Source organism: Carettochelys insculpta, chromosome 1, assembly GCF_033958435.1.
Source record: "Carettochelys insculpta isolate YL-2023 chromosome 1, ASM3395843v1, whole genome shotgun sequence".
Classification (NCBI taxonomy): domain Eukaryota; kingdom Metazoa; phylum Chordata; order Testudines; family Carettochelyidae; genus Carettochelys; species Carettochelys insculpta.
This window is the reverse complement of record NC_134137.1, coordinates 264,218,057-264,233,149: the sequence shown is the minus strand read 5'-3', so window position 1 is coordinate 264,233,149 and position 15,093 is coordinate 264,218,057. Positions and strand designations below refer to the sequence as shown.

The 15,093-nt window shown below is 43.6% G+C and overlaps 1 protein-coding gene across 5 annotated transcripts in view; it reads left to right on the top strand.

Moving 5' to 3' along the window:
• TMTC1 (transmembrane O-mannosyltransferase targeting cadherins 1) overlaps positions 1 to 15,093 on the top strand; it is a 262,529-nt gene that overhangs the window by 200,437 nt on the left and 46,999 nt on the right. For all 5 annotated transcript variants that reach the window (XR_012647083.1, XR_012647084.1, XM_075006402.1 and 2 more), the window contains one exon: positions 10,278 to 10,421. Coding sequence is in view for 3 of the 5 variants with exons in the window: in XM_075006402.1 (XP_074862503.1) it covers positions 10,278 to 10,421 (144 nt within the window). In the remaining 2 variants the exon portion in view is untranslated. The remainder of the gene's footprint in view (positions 1 to 10,277; positions 10,422 to 15,093) is intronic.

Genomic DNA, 15,093 nt, shown 5'->3' with positions numbered 1-15,093 from the left:
TTTCGTCACAGTTCACTTGCCTCATTGGGTGCATGAGGCTTAAGGTTCCCAAACCTGACAAGTGACTGAAATGAGCACCAGACAAACCAACAAGAAAATTATTAAGAAAAGGAAGTCATCAAAGTTTCAAGCTTGCTTGTTGGAATGTACAGACCATGTTGACCGGTTTGACTGAAGATCTTCAGGACACCAGCGACACCCGAAAGACCGCTGTCATCAACGAGGAACTGAAGAGGCTCCAAGTTGACATTGCCACTTTGCAGGAGATGTGACTCACAGCTTTGGGATCCCTAAAGGAAAAAGACTACACTTTTTTCTGGCAGGGCAAAGCCCAAGAGGAACCCAGGGAGCACGGAGTCGGCTATGCCATCAGAAACACCCTTCTGCAAATGGTGGAACTAGTCCCGGGCGAATCGGAAAGACTCCTTCAGGTCAAACTTCAAACCTGCGCCGGTTCCATCCACCTGATCAGCGTTTACGCTCCAACCCTGAATGCCACACCAGAAGCAAAGGACAAGTTCTATGACGAGCTCAGTGCCGCCATAGTGCAAATACCTGCTCATGACGAATTGTACCTTTTGGGTGACTTCAGTGCAAGAGTTGGAGCTGATCGTGACTCATGGCCCTCTTGCCTAGGTCACTTTGGTGTGGGAAAAATGAATGACAGTGGACAGCGTCTCCTCGAACATTGCACATACCAAAATATGTGCATCACAAACACATTTTTCCTAACCAAGCCATGGCACAGAGTGTCATGGAGACACCCACACTCGAAACACTGGCACCAATTAGACTTGGTCATCACCAGACACGACAACCTCAAACGTCCTCCTGACACGCAGCTACCATAGTACCAACTGCGATACAGATCATTCGCTAGTCTGCTCCAAGCTCAAGCTGAGACCCAAGAAGCTTCACCATTCTAATCCAACTGGAAGGCCCTGCATTGATGCCAGAAAGATGGCAAACTCAGAAACAGCTGAAAAGTTCAGAGAGACCCTTGAGGAGAATCTGCACAGCAGCCCTGGGGGTGCTGATGCGACATCCAGATGGCAGCATCTGAGGGACACAATCTACAATACGGCCTTGTCAGTGTTTGGAGGAAGCGCTGGAAGCACAAACGACTGGTTCGAAGCTAACTCCAATGAGATGATTTCAGTCATCAAAAAGAAGCGTGCTGCACTTCTGGAGTATAAACGCTCACCAACTCAGAGTACCCAGCAAGCACTCAGAGTAGCCAGAAAAATAGTACAGCAGACAGCCAGGCGCTGTGCCAACAACTACTGGCTTAAGCTCTGCAGCAGCATCCAGACCTGTGCTGACTCTGGCAATCTCAGGGGAATGTACGAGGGCATAAAGAAGGCAATGGGACCCATCAAGAACAAGACGGCACCTCTGAAATCCACATCTGGTGAAGTCATCACTAACAAAGCCAAACAGATGGAGCGATGGGTCAAGCACTATGAGATCACTGTGGTTGATACAGCCCTCAACACCGCCCAGCTCCTGTCAGTCACGGACGAGCTGGACCAGGAACCAACTGTGGTCGAATTGAAGAAAGCTGTTGACAGCACTGCAGTAGGAAAGGCCCCAGGCCAGGATGGTGTACCACCAGAGGTGTCAGGGATCAGAGGGGTAGCCGTGTTATTCTGGATCTGTAACAGCAACAAAGGGTCCTGTGGCACCTTATAGACTAACAGAAAAGTTCTGAGCATGAGCTGTCGTGAGCACAGACTCACTTCATCAGATGCTAGTCTTGGAAATCTGCAGGGCCTTTTCTGTTAGTCTATAAGGTGCCACAGGACCCTTCGTTGCTGCACCAGAGGTAATTAAGTGTGCCTTGGACACACCCCTGGAACCCCTACATGAGCTGCTGTGCCTGTGCTGGAGAGAGGGTGAGATTCCACAGGATATGCGGGACGCCAACATTGTAACCTTGTATAAGAACAAAGGAGACAGAAGCAACTGCAACAATTACTGTGGAATCTCCCTCCTAAGCATCACTGGTAAATTATTCGCTCGTGTCATCCATGGCAGACTCCAGAAGCTCGCTGAGAGGGTGTATCCCGAATCACAGTGCGGATTCTGCACTGAGAGATCTACCGTTGACATGATCTCCTCCCTGAGGCAGCTGCAGGAGAAATGCAGGGAGCAGAGGAAGCCACTCTGTTGCCTTCATTGACCTTACCAAGGCTTTCGACTTGGTCAGTACGGATGGACTGTTTAAATTGATCCACAAGATAGGCTGTCCACCACGGCTACTCAAGATGATCCAGTCTTTCCATGAAGACATGAGAGGAACCATCCAGTATGAGGTCACATCATTGGATGCCTTCAGCATCAGGAGTGGCATCAAACAAGGATGCGTCCTTGCTCCGACATTGTCCGGGATCTTCTTTGCGCTCCTCCTGAAGCATGCCTTTGGATCCTCAACAGAGGGCGTCTTTTTGCACACAAGATCTGACAGGAAACTGTTTAAACTTGCAAGGCTGAAAGCTAAGTCTAAGGTGTGGGAAGTGCTCATTAGAGACATGCTGTTCGCAGATGACGCTGCTGTAGTGACACACATAGAAGGCCAACTTCAAAAACTGCTGGATCAGTTCTCCAAAGCATTCAAGGACTTCGGGCTTACCATCAGCCTAAAGAAGACAAACATACTTGGTCAGGACGTTGCTGAACCTCCATCAATCAGCATAGACAATTACATGCTTGAGGTCATCCACGAGTTTACTTACCTCAGGTCCACCATTACTGACACCCTGACACTGGAGTCTTAGCTAAACAAGAGGATTGGAAAAGCAGCCACAACTCTGTTCAGACTTCGCAAGAGAGTGTGGAACAACAACAAACTGTACACTCACACCAAAATGCAAGTCTACAGAGCCTGCATCCTCAGCACCCTCCTCTACGGCAGTGAGTCTTGGACCTTGTACACCCGCCAGGAAAAGAGGCTGAATTCTTGGGATATCATGGAAGGACAGAGCGCCCAACATCACCGTCCTCGAGCAAGCTGGAATTCCAACCATGCATACCCTCCTCAGGCAGCGGCAGCTCCGCTGGCTTGGCCACGTCCACAGAATGAATGATGGAAGGATCCCAAAAGACATCCTGTATGGCAAGCTAGTCTCTGGCAAAAGACCTCCCGAATGCCACCAGTTGCCCTACAAAGACATCTGTAAGAGGGACCTCAAGGAGATAGACATCGACCCAGATAGTTGAGAAGAACTGGCAGACGACCGCAGGAGCTGGAAGCAGGAACTACACAAGGGCCTTCAGAAGGGCGAGATGAAGATCAGACAGCTGGCAGAGGAGAAGCGAGCCCGCAGCAAGGACCTGCCAGACACCCAGTATATATGCAGCAGATGTAGCAAGGACTGTCACTCTCATGTGGGCCTCCACAGTCACCATCAACACTGCAAATGATGATCTTAAATGGAGTTACGAAGGGCGCGATCCATAGTCTATGCAGACTGAAGGATGTCTTGACCTTGTTGTGGGGATCTGTTAATCATGGCTAATATGAAGATGAAAAGTTCTGTATAAGTGTTTAGTTTTTAAGTTCCTCAGTCAAAAGTTGCCAAAAACAAGGCATCCCAGAATTAGTCAGTGGAATCAGTTGTCGATTTTTCTCCCACAGGCTGAGACTGAAATTCACTGAAATGTTTGTGATAACATAAATAGGCTTCTCACAATACCTGTGCACTGAAGTCACCTCCTGTATGCTCATCAGGTTCATGTCAGCCAACAATTTAACACGTCTTGGAGAACTGAACTTTTGTAAATTAGTTGGTGAGTGGAAAAGCCCTAGGGCTTTAGGTGCCCCAAGCAGTTTTCTGTGAAATTGATTGATTTTAGTTCGTGGGAGTGGGTGGCTCAGTGAGCTGTTGAAAGGAAAAGGCGAAAATCGGGGTCTCCACAGAACTTCAGCAGACGCCTCTGAAGAAGGCGGAGATGGCCAGCAGAGATGCATGGCAAGAGCTGCATCTGAAAGACATTTATGTAAGTAGCTGGGACCACTGATCAAGTGGAAGAGGCGCTGCTATGATAGAGCAATCCCCTGCTGGCACAGCCAGTGGGTCCAGGGCATTGTTTGGGACTGAAGTTATCTTAGACTCTGATCCCTTAGGACCCATCTCCTTGTCATACTTGAGGCCATGGGCAGCTGTGAAGTTCACTGGGACCCTTAGACTTCTACTTTACCATTCCCGTAGCTGCCCTTAACTCATTGTTGGTTTCTTTGGGAAATTGTAAATATTCACATTTCCTCTTACTTTCTGCCCTTTCAGGCTTATGGTCATGGAAAAATAGAAAGAACTCAGTAGAATGGGGTAGGGAGTTTTCAAGCTAATGCCCTATCCACCTTAATGCCTTTGGTGCCAGACAAAGAGGCCTTTATATGCAAGTAGCATGAACAGGACTTGTCATTAGTTTTGCAGTGTTTAAATTAAAAGTATTAAAATTCTTGGTGAATTATAGATTGTATCCAGGACAACAAATTCCCCTTTCCATTTCTTCCCTTTCAGAACTGTCTTTCATCACAGAAATAAGTGAGCCACTGTATGTTTTTTATTAATATGCTGGGTAATCCCTACACTAAATCAAAAGTAAGAGGTCATTGGTATTTAAAGATTGAAAATCTGTTTCCGTTTTACGCTTTGTATTTTTGATGTGAAACTGGAACGCTCTTGACTGAGGATTTGGTTTGACTCTTGCTACAGACAATATTGCTAGCCTAAAAGAACTAAATGATAGTTACTGACAAGAGTTTTATAGTATATACCTGCAATAGTTAAAGGTGCAGCTGCTTAAATGTATTTTGACAATTGCAGCTGCAGTACCAGAGGGTTATCTGAATTATTCATTTTGCTAAGAGAAAACAACCCACTTGTCTTTTCTTCAGAAATCAAAGCCCAACCTTTTTCAAAGTATGCTTTTGTGGAGGAAGATTTAAGTGAATTGCGCTGTTTCAGGACTTCTGCTGTAATTGCCAACGAAAGCAGATTCTTAAAGAAAATACCTAGGTTTCCTAAAAGAAGGGGGAAATTGCTTTTTCACATGAAGTGCTGGCTGTAGGGAGAAGTTTAATGAAATTCAGCTTTCTTTCATAAATAATGCAGCACTTGCATTTGATTATGTGAAGCCAACACGAATTTTTGCTTAATCAGATATTTAGCAAGAAGGATATTGCCTGCAGACTTTGCATTTCTGATGACGGGCTTGTGCACAGAGGTGTCCATACAGATGGAAAGCTTGGTTTTGTAAAAGAAACTGTAGGGCAATGTGTAAATTTGAGCAGTTGACTCTCTCTGCATCTCTAATTTTCACAACGGTTAATAGAACAAGGTCTGTGTTCTGGGCGTTTTTATTACTACTATTGTGGTGCTTAGAGGCCCCAGTTGAGATTGAGACCCCTTTACCCAAGCATTGTACAAATGTGTGATGAGACAGCCCCTGCCATGAAGAGCTTACATTTGAAAGAAGACAGACAGGCAAAGGCTAACACTGGGTGACATTTTTAAAAAATGCAAAACGTGCCAGTGTCTTGGTTTAATTTTTTTTTGGAAACACCCCAACTAAGAACCATTTAGTACATGCAAATAACCTGCAAATTTCATGGGAATGCTTTTTAGAGCTCTTTAATTGATTAAGGTCTCAAGGTTCTAACCTGAATGTAAGCTTACCGTGTTCTGTCAGTCTAGCTCTGGGCTATGTTCTAGCCTCTTTGTTTATCCCCCTGAATTTGATACTGACAACAGCGCTCATCTTGATGCAACCTAATATGCCATTAGCCTTCTTGGCTACAACGGCACACTGTTGACTCATGTCCAGCTTCTCATCCACTACAACTCCCAGGTCCTCTTCTGCAAAACTACTACCGAGCCAGTCGGACCCCAGCCTGTAACAATGCTTGGGATTCTTCCGGCCCAAGTGCAGGACTCTGCACTTGTCCTTATTGAACCTCATCAGATTTCCTGCAGCCCAGTCTTCCAATTTGTCTAAGTCACTCTGGACCCTATCTCCACCCTCCAACATATCTACCTCTCCCCCTAGCTCCTCAAACTTGCTGGCGGTGCAATCCAACCCCTCATCCAGGTCATTGATAAGTATGTTGAACAGAAAAGAACACAGAACTGAACCTTGGGGCACTCCACTAGAAACTGACCGCCATCCTGCCATTGAACCATTGATCACTACCCACTGGCCTGACCTTCTAGCCAGCTTTATCCATCTTACCGTCCATTTATCCAATCCACATTCCTTTAACTTGCTGACAAGAATATTGTGGGAGACCGTATCAAAAGCTTTGCTAAAGTCCAGATAAATCACATCCATTGATTTTCCCTTTCCACAGAGCCAGTTATCTCATTGTAGAAACTAATCAGATTGGTCAGGCATGACTTGCCCTTCATGAATCCATGCTGACTCTTCCTGATCACTCTCCCCTCCTCCAAGTGCCTCAAAATGACTTCCTTGAGGAGCCCCTCCATGATTTTTCCAGGGACTGATGTAAGACTGACTGGCATATAGTTCCCTGAATCATCCTTCTTCCCTTTTTTAAAGATGGGCACTACATTTGCCTCTTTCTAGTCATCCAGGATCTCTACCGATCTCCATGACTTTTCAAAGATAATGGCCAAGGGCTCATCAATGACATTTGCCAATTCCCTCAGAACTTTGACAACAGTGCTTTACATTTAGGACCAAATCCTCAGCTGGTATTAACTGGTAGCTCTCCATTAACTTTAATAGGTCAAAATCAGTTTACACTAGCTGCCAAGCTTGTCCTTCAGGGGGGGGTGTATATCTATCTATCTATCTACCTATCTGTATACACATACATTTGTAAAGGGCCACGTGTCCATAAGGAAATCCAAAGTGCATGAAGTACCATATAGAACAGCTGGAAGAAGTGTCTGCACACTGTAATTTACTTCATTTGATGGCAGAGACTTCAACTCAAAATTCAAGTCCTTTATTTATGGAGCCATTGGTAGGAGTTAAGCAGTTTAAGGATGAAATCAGATCTGTATTTTCATTCCCTCCTAAATTTGCCCATAAAATTTGTTTGGGGCTAAAATTTCATGTGAACACTCGTAAGCCAAAGGAAAATGTATTTCTTAAAGTTTCAAGGAAAAACACTGGTTAGAGGGCAATAAAATGTTAATATATTTCTGACTTTTCCAATAATTGTCTTAAGTGCTTTTGCCCACTCATAACTCAAACCCCATTTTGTGTCAGGTGTTAAAACCTCCTCATGCTTTGTGGATACAGGCTATAAAGTAATGGATAGGTTTGTTTGGAAGCAGCAATAGGAAAAAAAATAATTCACAAAGTATCTGAACTTTTTTCCAATGAAATCAATGACAAATTTCCCATGGACACCTATGGAAACAAAACTGAGCTCTAAGAGGTCTGTCTGTTTGTTCGATTGCTACATTGAACCTTGTCCCACAACCCCATGTGTGGGTGGTAGCGTAGCTGTGCCATCCCTGAAGTAGTCCAAGAAAACTGCTATGACTTGATTTATTTCCTGCTACTGAGGAGTTCCTGGTGTAAGGAATTTCCTACAGCATCTGTCTTCTTGTCAGTTCCGTTCTGCCTGACAGTACCTTTGGGGGATGGACACAAAGTTTTGGTTGTTCGTCACTCACTTCCTGCCCACGTGCTCCAGGGGTGGAAGTAGCACTCTGGAGTTTATCCTTCCTCCCACACCCAGAGGGCAACTCCAGACTGGTCGTGCAGGGAGATGGGTGAACTTCTGTGCCCCAGTCACAATTTGGTCCTTTGTTTGTGACTCATTGTTTATATGTTAGCAGAACCATGAGAGGAAAATGCCAACTTAATAACAGATAAATAATTGTGTGGTAGATGAATGTTAGCGCTGGTGGAATATTTAGCTATGCAAAATGTTGACTTGTACATCCACAAGTTGTCGAGTATGCTTTTGCAACTGATGCAGCAAGCACAGTATTTCATGGATGAACACAAGATGGTAATCTGAAGATGAAAAAGAGTAGCAGAATATTGAGCCATCAGTTATAATACAGTGTCAGTGGCATGTATTTATTCTTCACCAATGTGACAGACTGTTTTCAAAAATGTATATGGTTGTATCTAGGAAATACTTAGAGATTGCTGAAGTTGGTAATAGTACCTGTACTTTGGGAATTGTGGTGGAGGAATAACATGATTTTGAGCCACTGACCATACTGATTCCTAGAAAGTTACTTATGTTTTCCACCAGAACCATGTCCCCAGTTGTCTGAGTTCCTTCACACCAGGTCTTTTCACAAAGAGACTCCTAGCCAGAACTGTTCATATGCCACAGATTAAAAAAGAGAGACTGATATAAAACTATTATAGAAAATCTGTGACAAAATACAAAATAATTCCTGATACTTAAGAAACGAACATCCCGAGGCTGTCATGCATGACATCATTAGAAAACATGGGGTGAAACACAGGGAAATTCCCAGGTAAGTCTTAAACTTTGCTATAATTCTGTTTATCTTAGGCACTTGTAGGTCCCTAATTACTATAGTTTCTGAGTTCTTCCATCTTTAGTGTATCTTCACAGCATTCCTGTGAAGTAGGAGACTAGTATTACCCCTATTTTACAGTTGAGGAACCAAGTCACAAAGTGATTAACCACTGTGCCCAAGGTCATATGGGAAGTCTGTGGTGAAACTGAGAATTAGAGCTGGGCCCACAACCAGTATGCTCACCATGGACCATCCTTCCTGCGTAGAGCTCATAAAAGGATCACCCTACATCCAGATTTTCCAGCTATGATCTCTCTCTCTCTCTCTCTCTCTTTTGGGGTCCTCTGGTCTCCATCTGGGTGGAATTTTGAAATTTAAACAAATGGCTGCAGAGCAGCAGCTGCCTAGCTCTGAAGGCAGCACTACTGCCAGCAGCAGTGCAGACATAAGGGTGGAATAGTATGTGATATAGTATGGTTGTACCTGGCCCCCTGCAGTGTCCTCTGCTTGGGAGCTTGAAATATGATAGCCCTGGTTCACAAATTATTCCCCACTAGCAAAATCAGCTGTGAAAGGATTACAGAGGGCAGGCAGGAGAAGCAGGTGTGCAGTGATTATGTTGAACTTCAGTTTAGCTGCATTCAAACTGGCAAGTCAGATTCTGATGAATTCAGGCAAGAAGCTGAAAGGTGGTGGGCAGAGAAGGCAGTCCGTTTTTCTCTCTCTCTCTTTAGCCTCTCAGCTCTATTTGTAATACTAGGGAGCACTGTGCCCAGCAGAGTAGGACTATGAAGTTGACTGGGGTTTGTTGGGTGCTACTGCTATGGGTTTTATTACCATTATAAAATAATGTACGCTTTCATCTTTTGTCTCTTGGAAACTGCATTATGACCACTTTCATTTCTCACTTTTTAGGAAAAAAAAATCAAATACTGACTCAAGAGTCCAGTTTTAATAAACAGATGAGATTGTTTTTGAATTCAGCAGGATTACACCACAGGTGAATTTGCAATGTTACACAATAATGTTGCAACACAGAGGATGAGTTAAGGTTCTATTTTGAACAGTTAATTTTTATCATTTAGTTTTTATAGTAACTAATCATAAAAGAGAATTCAAACACCTAGGCACCAGTACAAGTGCACTTCCAAAGTCTGATCATGTTGTTTTTTCTAAATAATGTTCTTCTACAACCTAAGTGTGAAATAACTTAGCAATCTAATGAAGTGTTTCGTTTTGAAATTGAGATTGTTCCTGAGTTTCATTTCAACTTTTACTGATAAAAATGAAAAAATGATAGAAAGTTTTTTAGTTTTCAATGAAAACAGATGGAAAAAGTGTGAAATGAATGTTTCTTATGGAAACTTACATGTTGACAAAAATAAGTTTTGGTCAAAATATATTATTGGTTGACAAAAATTTGACTACTGTAACCATTTTGCCTTTTGCTGGGAGGACAAGGTATATGATAACCATCCTCCTTCACCACAGCTGGCAGGAGATCGATAAGAATAGATCTGATTTGCATTTTTCTCTGGAGGCTGAGCACATTTTTCCCTATCCCTTTCTTTAGAACTACTATTTCACAAGGAGCGCTTTTGCTCCAAATCTCCCAAACCTTTCTCAGCTCTCATCAGGAGCTTTTCCGGGGAGGAGAAACACATCAGCATTGTTCAGAAGTTTATTAATAATGGCAATAGCCTGATGCAGTGTTGGAGGTAGAGAGGATTAAAGCTGGTAGCTTTGTTTGTCATTATGTGACTGACTATGGTTTTGAAATGTCCACTTTCCCAGATTGTATCCTCGGCATGCAAGTGCCCTGAACAACCTTGGCACATTGACCAAAGACTTGGTAGAAGCAAAAGAATACTACAAAAGAGCTCTTCAGTTAAACCCACAGCATAACCGAGCTCTCTTCAATCTTGGAAATCTGCTCAAGTAAGTTTAACTCTGAGGTCAAATGGTTTCAATAAAATTAAAGTACTTCCTCTCTCTTCCTCCTCCTCCCACTGCCTTGTCACAGCAGCAGATTATCTACCCAGTGGTAATGATTAGTGACATTAGGTTCTCAGTGGCGGGTGGGACCTCTTTGTGGTGTAGCATGGCGTGGTGGTTGGTTTGGGGTTCTGATGTGCTGTTGGTTACTTTTTTGCTATATGTGAATTTTCTTTTGGGAAAGACATCACGTTGGCTCAGAGACTCTTGCACAGAAGCTAACCAAAGCAAGAACAATAGTCATATCGGGGCAGATATTAGCCTGGCATTGAGGTGCTCAAAACCCAGTGTCTCTATCCATAGGCAGGATCCTCTGGTGACACAGAGCCACAGCAGTGATCCAGATGTCGCTCAGTCACCTCCCCCATTTACATCCTTGTGGTCAGCAAGTTGTGGGGGGAAATGACTGGTGAGAAGGGGCATGGCTGGGATTCCTTGGCTGCTGGAGCAGCTCAGGAGGGCAATAAATAGTTTGTACATCTTAATACAGCCCTTAGGTTGCACTACATTGCACCTGGGAACTGGAGGAGAGGGTGGGGGGTTTCAGAATCAATGTTGGCTTAAAGCCATTTTTGCCCCCTACCTGCTGAGTAATATCAAATGCTCCTCAGTCACAGCTCAGAGTTCAGCCCATTGTTATTTTTCAGATTAAATCATAGGCTAGAAACAAAGAGGCCAACACAAGAAAGGTTTGGAAATATAGTAATGTCACTTAGTGGTGTGGGTTTTTTTAAACAATATTTCTATATCAGCAAAACCTCTAGCGCGTCTGTTATTTGTACCAGCAGAAAAGCATTTTTACCAGTATAGCTTATGTCACTTGGGAAAACAGTATAAACTGTACTGCCAAAAGCATTATTTCTTTTCCTCCCATGTAAGTTGCTTCTACATTACAAGAATTTTCCATTATAGTTATACCAGCAAATCAAGTAGACCTGACCTTTGGGTTGGTTGGAAAACAACATCATCTCGCCGGAACATATTTCAGCTGTATTGTTCTAAAAATTGTTTTGAATAAGGCTCTGTTTCAAAAGTAACCCAAGACTACTTTCTGCTTTGTACCTACTGCATATTACTGCCAAAGGAGAATTCACTGTGATAACCTTACCAATCTGTGCTAGTGTTTCGGGCTGGTGTGTGGAGAACAAGTCACCCCTGAGAAATGAAAGGGTAGGTCATAGAACCGCAGAAAACACAGATTTGATCCAAAAGGCAAAAAAAGAGTTTTAGCATCCTTTGTTATAGGTGCCTGAAGCACTCTGAGCTTCTGCAGTTCCCAGCTGGTGGGGATCACACTTAGCCACACCAACATAGAGAAGCGCGGATCAGCTGCTAAGATCAAAGGAGTTCATAAAGCCAGGTTTGCTTCTCACCGGTGTTCCCTGTAAGCTGTACACTTGTGAGGCCACTCAGGAGAAATTCACGTGCTCTGCAGGTGATTAGCAGAGCTCCCACAGCTCATTTTTGTTTTTTGTTTTATTTTGTTTGTTTGTTTCTTTCTTTCTTTCTTCTGGTGCACATTCACGCATGCCTTGATGCACATAAAAACATTGGTTCTGCCTGTGGAAGGAAAAAAATCTGCGCATGGATGGAAAAGATTGGAGCAGCAGTGCCTTCAGCCTTGCTGGGCCAAGGGGCAAGAGGGAGGGGACTGTGCTCCATGCCCCCCGAGGGGGCGGGCTCTCTGGCAGAAGGACAGGGCTGGGGACAACCAGCCCTCAGTGCTGCCTGGACCATAGCACCCCACCCACACCCCTCAGCATTGCCCAGAGTGCACCATGCGGTGCTCTGGCAGTGATGTAATGGGTCCAGAGCTCCCAGCCGCTGTCACGCATACTGTAGCAGCAGTGGGAGCAGGGAGGTCCGTGCCCTTTTTTTATCAATGGGCTCCAGGGCAGTTGTCCCGTTTGCCTGCTGTTTGGCAGGCCTGTACATCCTTTTTATCCTTTCAGAAAAAAAGAGCTATTTTAAAACTGGAATCAGGAAAATTCTGTATTGTAGATGGATGCCAAAGGAGTGAGTTGTCCATATTAATTTTAACATGCATTGTCCAGTTTGTTTGTTTATTTACCAATAAGCATGGCTAAACACAGGAAATGGCTTTTCATTATGATTTTCAACCAAGATCCTTTCTCCTGGGCTTTGGTAGCTATCCTAGTAGAAGTTGAAAGATTCCATGGCACTTCTGTTGATGAGAAGAGGATAACCCCGATGGCTTGCCTGCTACATTTTCTTTCAAGGAAGACTGTTAAGGTTGTGTGTGAGCCCCTACTGATTGCACAATGGGCCCTGTGTTTGTGCCGTCATTGTTCCACCAGTATCTAATGCTTTACTTTATAAAGTCATTTGGGATATTTTGAAAGTGAAAAGTTCTACAGAAACCTAACTCCTATGCTGTTCTCTGCAGGTGAAATTTATCCCAGTGCAGATACACCTCTCAAGGCCCTATGAATAACTTAAGCTCCATTTTATGGGTTAACTGGCACCTAGGCCACTGTGTGGGATGTATTTCACCCTCTCTGTATAGCAGTGAAGGTGTTCATTTGGCTTTTGCCGTGATACATAATGAATGCATAGCAAATACACATAGTAAAAATTCTTCTCTTTGCACCCTACAACATAAGGTTAAATAAATCATTTTTAAAATGAGAAAAACCTTTACAGCCTCAGCCCTGCAAAATGCTGAAGATTTGGGCTCTGATCCAGGAAAGCATTTCACCACATTGTTAACTTTCTACTTGTGTGCATAAAGTTATGCCTGTGTACATGATTGGCTTCATCAGGGCCAAAGTACTTGGTATCTTGCAGGCTTGAGCCCTTTTAGAGGTTGTTATATCTATTCTTTTAATATAATTTGGTCTGTCACAACAAACAGATACTATACTCTTTTCCCCCTCCCCTGTAAAGAGACACATTGTTCTGCGATCAAACAAAAAGGGCTATTAAGGAAAAAAAAGAGTAATTAAGAGTGCATGCTTGTAGCTAATGGGGACTTTTACTGCTGTGGAGTAGATCTCTTAATCCTTTTATTTCTGTATCTGGCATTTCGTACATTCCTGCTAAACCGTTGATAACTTTACAAAGCAGTCATCTGTTTTCAATTTATATAAATGTTACGAAACTCCAGCTAAAGAATCCAAAAGTTATATAAATTAACAAACTACTTAGTCTTTAATTAGTATGGGAGAAAGTGGTTCTTTATTTGTTTTTTGCTCACTTGTGCAATTTAGAGTGAGTACCATTGTAAGAAGGAAAAGGCTATACCAACTGTTTTTACTTCATTTTTCCTGTCCATTAAGTTTTCTTTTAGCTATGCAACTAGACGGGGGGAAAACATCTGCAAAGCCACAAATATTATCAGCTGAAATTTGTACCTTATAAACAAGCTCTGCTTTCTTGGACGCAGCTCTTGTACGAAATCCAAGGCTAAAGCTGCAAGTTTTTCACATAACTAATGAGAAGTCCTGTGGCACATGATAGTGGCATCTTATAGACTAACAGATTTATTGGAGCAGAAGCATTCATGTTCAAAGACCCAATTAGTCAGATGCATGTTTTTCACATATTTCCCATGCTGCAAGAGTCCTTTGTTTCTTGTCAAAGGCTACAATGATCATATACCTTTTTGCATCCAGCACAAAGTAAGCTTGTTGGCTCTGTCCAAATAAACATCCATAGCCGCTCACACAAAGAAACTGCTCCCTCTTCCAAGGGGAGAAATACAATAAACCCTTCCACTTCAACTGTAGCAGGCTTTCTACAATCATCTCTAGCCATGCCCTTCCCTGGAGAAGAGTCAGGGATTTTCCCCATCCCAGCAATGATAAAGATGCAATTGACATTAATGGACCTCAAAGGTCATCAAGTCCAGTCCCCTGCCATCACAGCAGGACCTGTCACCACCCCTGATGTATTTGGTTTAAAAATCTATTTGCCCCAGCGCCCCCCTCAAGGATTGGGGTCATAACCCTGGGTTTAGTAGGCCAATGCGCAAACCACTGAGCTATGACTTATATCTAACTCGGGATTGGGGTTCTGCTGGATGAGTCAGTTTCATGGACTTGTCCTCTTCATGGACTTCAGAATTAAAGACAAATGTGGCTAGAGTTCCATAATTTTATAAACAATCAGTGCCTTTTTTGAAAGAAAAAAAAGAGGAGCCAGTACTCAGCCAGCTCCCACTCCACCCCCACCCGCCATCCACCAGCCAATCCCATGGCTGGGGCTGCTGAGGTGCCAGTACCCAGCACCAGCAAGTACTGGCACAAAAAAACCCGCTGTAAACAATTGTTTCCAGTTTTTCAATCTGAGAATGAGACACATTGTACTACCCCTGACATGGGACTCTCCACAAAAGGCAACATGTTGGTGGCCATGCAGGGTCATGTGCCCACCCCCATTTGCTGGACTGAGCATGCTCATTAACATCTGAACTTGCTGCTCTCATTCCATCCCCCTCTCCCCACACACTAACAGCCCATACAATTTATCTCTACCCTCCTTCTTTACCCACCTCCCACCTGCTGATTTATAGAGAAGTGCTGTAGATGGAGAAGAATGTTTGTGCTGACCTTTTATATTTCCCAGCAAGCTATAGAAATCCATACAAGGAATC